This window comes from Pinus tabuliformis, chromosome 4_2 (genome assembly GCF_031772625.1).
Source record: "Pinus tabuliformis cultivar Carrire ecotype Pingquan chromosome 4_2, CPIR1, whole genome shotgun sequence".
NCBI classification, from domain to species: domain Eukaryota; kingdom Viridiplantae; phylum Streptophyta; class Pinopsida; order Pinales; family Pinaceae; genus Pinus; species Pinus tabuliformis.
The window spans coordinates 886,612,564-886,624,694 of record NC_142304.1 but is presented as its reverse complement, the minus strand read 5'-3'; the positions used below and the strand labels follow the sequence as shown (position 1 = coordinate 886,624,694).

The window sequence follows — 12,131 nt, the reverse complement described above, 5'->3', positions numbered from 1 at the left end:
TCATCAAATTAAAATTGTGGAAACCCAATTCCAAAATAGACATCCCTATCAACATTATTAGTAATAATACAATTATGCATTAATTAATCAATAATTATGAATTTCTTATTAATTATAAATTTCTTAAATTGGAATTATAGCGTTGAGAAAATGATAAGTGGAGGATGGAAAGCTTTTTATGGGTTTGAAGACAATTGTAAGCTAACAAATCTTTGTCTTTGGAATAAATAAAAATCCTCATTGAAAGTGTGGTCACCTTTGCTATTTTATATGGATGTGAGGTTTGGGGTTGTAGTATATCTAGAGGATCATGGAGGAAGATTGACCAAATCCAAAAACACTTTATAAATTATAACCTCAAGATTAAAAGATGTACTAGTTACCTTATCCTCCTTATTGAACCTAACCTTCCCCTATTGAAAGCATGGCTATTACTAGGTATATCATATATATGAAGTTATGCAACATGAAAGCCAAGAGGTTTCCTGAAATTGCTTCTAATGATAGCTAGAACCCTGACCTAGCGCTCAAGCGAGGATAATGCTCAATCTTGGCTAAACCATTGGGGGTTAGAAGAGATCATCTTGCAGAATAAAGATAGCATTAAAAATAGTATTACGTCCAATTTAAGGAGAAGTTATGGAGCAATAAAGAGTTAAAGGGGAAAAGGAAACTGAAATATTATAACAAGGTGATAAACCCAATCTTGAAAATCAGAACTATTTCTCTGTATTGACTCGTGTTAAGAATAAAATGAACATTGTGAAGATAAGAAGTTGTTCTCATGGGCTTTATAGTGAAACTAGGTGTTGGCACACTCCCAAAATACCAGGGGAAGAAAGAGTCAATAAGTTGTGTGATACTAATATGGTTAAAGATGAAAAACACTTTCTCTTAGATTTTCAAGCTTATAGTCAATTCAGTTTTGATTTTCTAAATATTTATCACACTACCAGCCTTCAAGACCAACTAACCAACAAAAATATAATAATTCTGAAAACTACAGAGGCACGTGATAAGAAAAGGGTAAATAGTTATACCCTAAAGGCAATTCATTCAAGTGAAAGTGGTATAGTGAGTCGGGTAAACAACCATCAATATGCTATGGGGAGCAAGGTAAACAACAATCGGGGCTCGATAACATATTAACATATTTTAGGTGAATTTTATAATAAAAAAGATGAAAAATAGTGACATTAAAAAAATGAAAAATAGTAACATTATAAAATTATTGAAATTTTATATTAAAAAATTGAGTTAAATAATGACAAGTGTTTTTGTTAGAAAATGAAAAGCAATGGTTTCTATGTTAAAAAGACTATAAAGCTTTTATATTAGAAATAATAATAAGTATTTTTATTATAAAATAAGAATGAAAAGTAATAGTTTTATATTAAAAAATTTATAATTTGCAATTAAATAACGGTAACTTTTTATTAAAAATATAAGTTTTTTTATTAAATTATTATAGAGAAAGATAAGTTTTATATTTAAAAGAAATAAAAATTGTAAAACCCATATTTTAATTTTTCTATTTTTTTAATGATAGCAATTACCATAGCTATTAGATTCACTGTAAATTTACAGAGGATCTGTAAGGTGGAATTAAATTAGAAAGATTTATTTTCTGTGATCTACACAAAATATAATCTGCATACACACTTATTGCTAAATAAATTTGGATCCAATTTGAAAACAACTTGGGCATATGTAACCAGAGTCTGTTTTAGTAATCTCTTTTTTCTACTAACAAAAGATATTGGTTTTTTCTACTAGTAGTCCCACCCCAGTGCACATCGTGAGGATTCCCTTTGTCAACTCTATTTTGTAATTCTCCTAGAGAATTACAAAATATGGCTACTTTGGCCTCTCCCGATTTCTCATATTTTAAGATTTCCGTCCGTATTCGAAATTGTTGTCAGTTTTCACATTTCAATGCAACCAGGGAATCCCAACGTATGCGGAAGTGTAGTTTCAATGCAACCTTGTTTGTCTGGGCAAATCCCAAGTGAAGGCACATATTCAATACTATGTTAACAGCTTATAATAACCCATTGACCACAATATAAATAATGTTTCTAACCTAAATGGACTCCTCCCATTGCTATTTTGACTTTTGTACTTGCTAAAATAGACTACAATCTATTATCATATTCATTGAAATACACTAACATCCATGCAGCATTATAAATTATATAAAGCTCTCAATTCAAAACTCAAGATTCAGTTATTTCCCAATAAAGTAATGGTTTCATCTCATAGGGGTTTCATTCAATTATTTCCAAATAAAGGGAAACCAGAAAACTTCGTGTGTAATCGTTTAGGCGTCATAGTTATTAAAATATCCTCGGGGCTGTAATTTTCAACACACCTCACTTCCTACATTTACTCACAATCGTCACATGCATTTTCTTTCCGTGTTGTTGACAACGATGCCCTATGCATTTTTCTTTCCTGATTTCGTAAAAAAAGAGCACCATGTGTAAAATGGCATCATTCAACTTTTAATTATTCCACGTTCTTCTGTAACTTTCTTGAAATTTGAGTTAAATTGATATAATGTTATAAAATTTCGAATGTATGCATTTTCTCTCCATGGCAGTGATGGCGATGTCCCGTTCATAATTATTACAGATTTGACTTTAAAAAATAAAATAGAATCCTGAAATTTATGTTATTTAAATTTTTTAGTGTAATTTATATAATATTTATTACAATAGAATTTGAAATTTTATGTTAATTAAATAAGATTAAAAATTCACATATACAAGTTGAAATCAATATATTAAGTGCAATCATTCAAATAAGATTAGAAATCAACATTTACATTGAAATAAATATATGTATTTCTAAAAAAGAATATTAATATTAAAATAATTTAAACTCAAGTTAAGACCTTACATATATTTTTACTCTTTTAATTTAATAAAATTTCAAAAAAATTTAGTATCTTGTTTTTTATGTGAATTTAAGATTTTGATAAATTCAAAATCTATTGAAAAGATTTACTTCATCACTTTCTATGGTTAATAATGTTTAATATTAAATAATATCACTTAATATTAAACATATATTAGATAATATTATGTTAAATACTTTACCATGATTTATTCTAGACATGACACTATTATGCTTAATAGTATCGTATTATAAAACTATCTCTAATATAATTTAATATATTATTATAATATTAATATATTATAATATTTTGTATTATAATATATTGAACTTAGTATTAGATTAAAGTTAATATTATATTATATAGAATTATTAACTCTAATATTATATTAAACCTAATAATATTAATATAAGAATATATTAATATTAAATATCTAATATTAATATTAAACCCAATATTATATTAAAATTATTTATATTATTCAAATACTTAAACTTGTAGCCATTTTTTTAATTACAATAAGGGAGAATTGGATAGAATTGTCTAAACAAATCCTCGATGCCTTCACCTCTTTTTCTATTATTTTAAGTTTATTCCAGATAAACTCCTTATGAATTCTATGGTAGAAGCATTGCCTTAATTACCAAGAATATAACAATCTTATTTCACTTAAATAACTTAATAGGTTTTAAAATATCCAACTTACCTTAAATTTATTATCTTAATATGAAAAATAATTATAATATGTTAATGGTTATAAAATAATCGTTATATAATGTTGATCTAGATTGGATCACTATATTGTTTTTCATCCTTCCCAATGCTTTCAGAGTGGAAAAAGTGGAGGAATCATCTTATGGGGTTTTTTTTACCGATGGAACCTAGCTTGGCAAAACATGGTATGTAACCTTCAGGGAGAAATTTGAGGCATCAAACGACAGTTTTTGGGGGTAAATGTTGTCACTTTAATGCGACGCTTTTTCATGCTATTCTACACACATATAACTTTCCAATGACGTAAGAATCGTGTCAATTGGTGTCTATATGCGAAATTTAAGCCACTAGGAAGTTTTCCTTCCTATTTTCACCACCATAATTCAAGAGGATGCCACATCAAACCCCAATATTCATGAAAAATGAGCTAGCCATGTGATTATGATGTAGAAGACTCTATAAGATTCAATATTGTAACTATGGTTAAAAGTTGAGGTAGTCAAACCTAACCATTAGTAGGTTATTGCGTTGTGTTATAATTAGGCGCTAGGAGGAAAGGGGGTTTCATTCTTTCGATTGCATTTGTTCCATAGATGAAAAAAATATCCAAGAGGGATAGGAGATAGAGTACAAAGAGAGGATTTGTGCACTGTAGCATCTGATGGGCCATTGGCCATACTTTTGTGTACTTGCATCCATATTTCCATTCAAAGAAAGAGAGTGAAGCAACCTCACCTTCTAGCCAGGTTTTTCACTCAAAAGGGTTTCCCAGAGCATATCTTGTGTCAGATGTGTGTGTGAGCTTTTATTTTTCCATTCTCTGTTTTCTAGATAATTTTCATTTGCATGCATGCACTATTAATAGTAAATCTACAGATCCAAAAATCTAATAAAATTATAATAGTGTAGAATTTCATATTTTTATTATTTTATCATATCTGTTGTGATGAACTTCCTAGTGGAATATCCATAGAAATTTACAAATCACATTGGTATTAGAGCAGGTTTCTTTGGGTATATTGTAGATAGTTGCATGGGATCTAGATCAGCAGGGCCAAAACTCATAAAACCTTAATCATGGTCGATGAATCTATGAATGACCCTCATGATCCTACAAAGGAGAGGTTTTTGCGGCTAGAATAACAAGTCACAGGTATAAATTGTAATGTAAATATCCTCATGGAATCCTGGAGAAATAAGATTGGGATATTTGGAGAAGATGGGGGTTCAAATGCAGAAGAAAAATTAGAAGGGGGGTCATGAGATTGGGAAGAAATGGAGAACAAGTTGAAGAAAGAACCTGAAAAAGATCAACCTAGTTCAAGTGTCATGAATCAATAACAGTCCTTGTTTAAAATGGAAGCAAAGGTTGATACCAAGTTGTACCATGGCGAGATTACCACTTTGAATCTAAATCACTAGTTATAGCAACTGGAAGTGTATTTCAATGTCCATCAAATTGAGGAAGGACAAAAAATCTTATTTGCACTACTATAATTAGAGGGCCATGCCCTGACTTGGTGGGAGAGAAACATGGAGACCCTAAGGTTCGAGGGAGATCCTCCAAGGACTAAGTAGGAGGACTTCAAGACCCTCACTAAGTCACAATTTTACCCTATTCTGTACATATAGGACCAGTGGATTTGGTCATCGCTACATCAAAAACCTAGGGCAAAGCATGCAGAAGTACACCACAAAGTTAAAAAAAGATGGCCATAATGTTGGGTGTCTATCCAAAGAACCTAGATGTACTCCTTAAGTATTTGGGGTGTCTAAACCACCATGTGCGGGAGGAAATGACATTGTTCAAGCCCAAATCAGTGGACGTTGCTTGTGTAATGGCATGGTACTTGAAGAGAAAACTAGGTTATATTGTGACTCCTTAGACTCCTATATATAGAAATCAGGTTTTGTCATTTGAATCATCCAAGAATTGCTAATTTATGTAATGTAAAGGAGGTTGCCGCCTCGAAGAGGCTGAATTCTAAGGTGTGGATCTCTCTTTTCTATCTTTTTGTGAGCTGGTTTCATAACGTTTGGTATCATAGCTTTGGATTCTAGGGTTTCTCTGCTCCAAACAGGTCATTGTGCCATTTTTGCTATAACGTTTTGTCTGTGATGTTTCATAATCTAAAAAAAAAACCCATTTGAGAAGAAATCGCGCTGAATCTCGGGTCCAAATTTCAGAGATTTTCACACTATATTTTCGGAGATATGATCTGAGGAAGTTGGTCTTTTTGCAGACTCCTGAATTACATTCCAAACAGGTGACCTGGGTAAAATCGTCATAACTTTCTCTCTGAGCATCGGATTGAAATTTCGTAAGAAGGTACAGAAAGAGGACAGAATTTACTTTCTTTTGTATCTTTTTTAGATCCAAAAGTCGAAACAGGGACTCGTGGCACATCGTACAAGTTCACTCTACTGAACTAGTCTATAATCAGGTCATCTTGGGAGATTGTGCATAACTCTTCCTTGGAGAATCCAACTTGGATCAGACTGGTGGAATTGGAAAGAGGACATAGAGGGCTACTATAAGTCACAATTTCAGAATTGGATGATCAGAAATTGCAGAGATACATCAGATTCAATATCAAGCTTCTACAAAGTGAAAAAAGGTGTGTAGTTTTTTTAAAATTTTTGCATAAGCTTGGTTTGAAAAATTAGTTTGAATCGGTAATTGATGCCCCGAGGACAGAAAATGCAAACACCTAGTAAGAAACCTAAAATCTATAGCATGACTTATGAAGAAGAGGAAGAAATGCAACATGATATATCAAAATTATGAGACCAGGTGCAACAAGCGTCACTTGCACAAAAAGCAACAAAATCTAAGATGGATGGTTTAAGGAAAGATGTAGAAACTAAGATGGATGGTTTAAGGAAAGGTGTAGAAGCTAAGATGGATTGTTTAAAGAAAGGTGTAGAAACTAAGATGGATGGCATGGAAGCTAAGATGAATGGCATGGGTGCTAAAATTGATGGCATGGACGATAAGATGGAAGAATTGAAGATAAATATGAATAAGTTGCTACAAGAAATCGTCACTAATGGTGAAAGGGTAGTAAAGGAAACTCGTGATGAGAACAAAATAAATGTTAATCATGATTCCATAGACTCTAATGTTGGATCGAAGACCCACCATATTGTAAAAATCGATATGAGGAAGTTTGATGGCAAGGATCCCACAACATGGATATTACAGATGGAGCAATTTTTCGATCTCAATAATGTGCAAAACACACAAAAGGTACGTATTGCAAATTTATATTTGGAACCAAATCAGTTTGTATGGTATCAATGGCTTTGCTCTCATAAACAAATTATCACTTGGGCAATTTTTACAGAAGAATTGACAGCACATTATGAGGATACAAAAAGAAACATTTTCTTTCCGTGTTGTTGACCACGATGCCCTATCCATTTTTCTTTCCTGATTTCGTAAAAAAAGAGGACTATGTGTTAAATGCCATCATTCAACTTTTAATTATTCCACGTTCTTCTGTAACTTTATTGAAATTTGAGTTAAATTGATATAATGTTATAAAAATTAACATTATATTGTATAGTTATGGTATAGGACTTTGACCGTGAAAATATGGAGGAGTTTCTAAGAAGATTACATACCTAAACTTCTTCTTTAATCGTTTAGGCGTAAACGATTACAGAAGAAGTTTAGGTATGTAATCGTCTTAAAGGAGAAACTCCTCCAGAACTGAAAATTAAGAGTTTTCAAACGATGTAGGTTTGTTGTATAGTTGAGTGAAAATGAACTTGGCTAGCTGGTAGCCGCAAGCGTTCTCCTAATGGGATTGCCAATTTTAATTATTTTCTTAATTAATTATTTTAATTGTAAGGTTTAGAATGAAAGATGTAGAGTTTAGTATGCGTATGTAAAGCCCGAGTAAATTGAAAATTGATGTGCAAAATGACAATGGTTGGGTTGATTGGTTTGATTAAATGTTGATCTTAAACGTTTTGATTTTTGAGTGTTTTACTATAACAATGGCCACTTTGATTGACATTGTATAAAAGGAGAATAGGTTTGAACGACATTGTATAAAAGGAGAATAGGTTTGAACGAATTTCCTTTTAGGAAAAAGGAAAAAAATATTTATGAATGATTTTAGTTGGTCACTTAATTGTTGGGAGATTTTATATGATAATGGTTGATTTGATTAAAATTGGAGTAATTTTGATCCCAATCAAAAGGCAAAGTAAATAAATATTTATGAAGGATTTTTAATATGTGGTGTAATTTGGATGGATTTTAAAATATAAATCAAATTTTGGAAATATGAATATATGGTCATAATTTTTATAATTTTTTTCTTAATAAATTATTGTATGGATGCACTATGTTGCAATTATAATTAAGAGTTTATTAAAATTTAACAGAATGAATGAATGCATGGATTTTTAACATTTTTTTTAGTTTATTTAATAAATTTATTTTAAATTTAAAAAATCTACTTAATCAATATATTTTAATTTAATTCAATAAATGTATATTTATATTATATTAAAAAAAACATTTAATCAATGTATTTTAATCTAATTAAATAAATGTACATTTATTTATTTAAATTATTTTTCATTATTTATTGCAATGAGCGAAGGATGAAGATTGCCTATGACCTCTTATCTATTTTGCAATGTCTGTAACTTGGTTTTAAAATAACACAATTTTGCTTGTAATTATTACCTGTTATAGTATATAAAAATTACATACTCCATTCTACTATCTTGTCAAATTATAGTATGTTTAAGCACCACACTATTAAAATAACACATACCTATTTATATTTATTAACCTATTACCGTTTATTAAAATGTATACTCCATTCTATCTTGTAAAATTATAGTATGTTTGAACACCACATGAAATTAAATTTCTACCATAGATACAATGTCACTGATTACCATAACTTAAAATTAAATTTCTACCATAGATACAATGTCACTCACTACCATGACTTAAATTTCTACCATAGATACAATGTCAGTGACTACCATGACTTATGGTTGGATTTGTGGTTAGATGTATATCTTCCCACAAATCTTCACACCATTTTTTCCCCTTCTTGAAATCTACGCTGGCAATGATGTGTTTAGTTTAGGGAAGAGAAACCTATTATTTAGGGAAAGCTTATTCTAATTAATTTGTGTCAAAGCTACCTTTTATGATGTATGTGCAATCTCGTGACCCTTCCAATTCTAATTTTGTCTATAAGAGACAATTCGCCACTACGTAATGTCGGTTATATGGGTTGTAACATTATTTAATAAAAAAGTATTTATCATGTAATTAAAAGATAATATAGGTTAATTAGATTAAAATCTTAAATAAATACATTAAAATATTTAATTTATTTTATTAATTATATATATATATATATATATATATATATATATTTTTCTTCACTTTAAAATTCAAATTGCATTTTGTATTTTAAAAATGGTGAGTAAGAGCCAATGTAATGTGGCGAAAAAATAATCTCGAATGTTTTCATGTCTAAATTATTATTTATGATTTAATAATATTAAGTATAATACAATTAGTTTGGGTGACTACTTTTAGGTTTTTTTAAGTGTTAATAATTTTTTCATTAGGATCTTCGATTTTATTTTAAAAAAAAATTAAATTATCAATTTAGTTTTTTATATTACTTTTAGGTTTTAAGTTATTTAGGCTTTAGCTTCTATTTTTATTTGTAATATAAATTTTACTTTTATTCTTAATATTAAATTTTAATAACAAGTTTAATAATTATAGTAGATTTTTTTTTTTTCACTGGAAAAATCATAATCTTTCATTAACTTTGAAAAATTACATATTGTAGATGCAGGATGCATATGTTGTATTTGTCAGCCTCTGTGGGCTCAGTCAAAATTTGTAAGAAGTTAAAAAAATAACAGTATATTGACCAGAAACATCACGCATGATGTTCATAAATAAGTCCTTCTATTTAGTGTGTATATTTGCCACGCAGGGCCATATATATATCCTATCCAATATAATCAAAAAGCTGTGCAAAAATTCCAAAAACAGATAATCAGATCATGGGCTCTCAGCCCTGTGGTAATGTAGGTCTATGTAAGGGCGGTGATAGTATTGGTATGCATTTGACCCACGCTATTCCTGGATCATCCACTCTCCTCTAGGAAGTATTGTGGCCACCTTGGATAGCTCATCAGCACTGCTATTATGTTCCCTGTAAATATGATTGCATGTGATAATATTAAAATGAGCCTTAAAAATGTTTATTTCATCCAAAATATTATTGAGTGTGTGAGTGTGACAAGCAGTAATATTATTGAACCAGTCTATAATGATCTTCGAATCTCCATTAATATTAATGCTCATGCAGTTATGCCCCAAAGAAAAATGCATGATGTGACGAAGAGTGATGAGTTCAGAAAAATTGTTTGTTCCAACCCTTAAACCCATCCTGACTTTGAAGTAATGATGTTCACCAATGTATAGGATGAAACCACCACCACACCCCTGTTGTTGAGCTGCGACATCAAAATATGCCCAAGGGGTATTTTTATCAATATGCAGAGGGGCATGAGGCCTGCGGGTTCGGGGTTGGGGAGGCTCAGGCATCTCATTAAAAGCCGATATAATACAAGTTGTAGTGTGCGGCCAGCACACAGGTTTGCTGTCAAAAATGTTGCGATTCTGGGCCAGCCAGAGATGCCAATAGATAATCAAAGGGAGACTTTGTATTTTTGATCCTCTATGCCGATGATACCAGCTTTCCCATGCTTTGTTAATGTCTTCACCTTCCCATGAGCCTGTGAAACGAATAGAAGAGGAAATATTTTGCCACAGGTCCATCAGGGCTGTACAATTCAGAAAAAGATGTGATGTCGATTCCACTGATCTTTTGCATAGTGTACACTAAGTAGGCCCATGGATAGATCGGTGCATAAGATTTTCGCCAGTGGGGACTTTGTCTTTTAAAATGCACCAGAAAAATAGTTTGATCCTAGGGGGCGCTGTGAGTTTCCATATTGACTTCCACCAGAAAGTAATCAGATCCAGAATCTTGTGTGAGATCAGTGCTAAATAACCCGACTTTGGAGTGTATAAACCGCTGTCAGAATGATGCCATATGAGTTCATCTGGGCCCTCTTTGATCCTAATATGAGATTCAGAAAGAGCAGTAATATAATCATGCCATTCTTGGTGCCAACATTGTGGTAGATCAATCTGTTGAGCAGATTTCCATCTTTGTGCAAAAATGGTAGAATTATGAGGGTCCGCGATGTTAGCTAGAACCTTAAGCTCATGAGAATGTAGATGTTGAATGAGATCTCTGGATAGCTGATGTCTACCACCGCTTCCAATCCATGGATCTAAACCGATGCGAGCCATAGATCCATCGTTTATTCTCCAAACCAGATTATCCCTGATGAGAGGCAAAGAGTGAAGAAGTGCCTTCCAGATAGATGAGATACCAGTTTTAGGCCAATTAGGCAACCGAATCCAATCCATAATATTCTGAGGCCAAATGTATTTGTAATATGAGATGGTAGTCCAAAGATTCTATCCGGTCAACAATGTCCACCCCATTTTTGCAGCTAGAGCCTGTGAAAATAAAGGAAGATCTTTTAGACCCCAGCCTCCCCATTTTTTGGGCAGCGCTATCTTGTTCTAGACAACCCATGCAAATATCTGTTTATCTTGGTTCCCATTCCATAGATATATGTTACAGATTTGATGTAGCCTGGCCAAGATGCTTCTAGGAATCCATGCGAGTGCCATCCAAAAGACAGGCATGGCCTCAAGTACAGATTTAACCAATACAAGTCTGCTAGCTCTGGACAAATATCGATGGCTCCATGTGGTGAGCCTTTTCTCTAGTTTTGTAACGAGCCAAATCCAATCAGCTATTTTCTAGCTGATAGGCTTAATCTAGAACCCCAGGTATTTAAGACCCCGGTCTAGTGGATTGATGCAGTATGGGAACACCTGGTGAGAAAAATGAGTCTCATGGATGGAGGTTCAGGCAAAAGTGATTGTAGATTTAGAGTGGTTGGCTAACATCCCAGTGGTGGATGAGAAAAGAGAGAGGATCTTTGAAAAATAGTGGGAATCCCTAATACTACCATCAAGAAAAATAAGAACATCATCCACGAAAAGTAGATGGGTGCGGAAGTTGTCATCAGATATCTTGAGACCATAAAGATCACCATCTCTCTTAGCTGATGCAATCAATCGACTGAGGCCATCCATGACAATCAAAAGAAGGAGAGGAGAGAGGGGGCATCCCTGTTTGAGTCCTCTTGCAAAGTCGAAAAAATGAGATGCAGACCCATTGATGAGCACACTGAAAGTGGGTGTGGTGATACAGGCCATGATCCAGGTGATGAAGTTGTGGGGAAAGCCCAGATGGATAAGAAGCATCTTAATGTAAAGCCAACTGACACGGTCAAACGACTTTGCCAGATCAATCTTTAGAGTGATGGCCTTTTGATGTCTGGTCCAGATAGTATGAATGGCTTCCTA

The 12,131-nt window shown here is 32.3% G+C and overlaps 1 protein-coding gene across 1 annotated transcript; it reads right to left on the bottom strand.

Moving 5' to 3' along the window:
* Positions 1-10,520: 10,520 nt before the first annotated feature.
* On the bottom strand, positions 10,521-11,117 carry LOC149172539 (uncharacterized). The gene has a single exon (XM_089426355.1). It carries the CDS (start codon positions 11,115-11,117, stop codon positions 10,521-10,523), a length of 597 nt encoding a protein of 198 aa, XP_089282481.1.
* Positions 11,118-12,131: the final 1,014 nt, after the last annotated feature.

Excerpts from the sequence above, each read along its gene's own strand:
- LOC149172539 (XM_089426355.1), bottom strand. The coding sequence starts at position 11,117 with ATGGATTGGATTCGGTTGCCTAATTGGCCTAAAACTGGTATCTCATCT.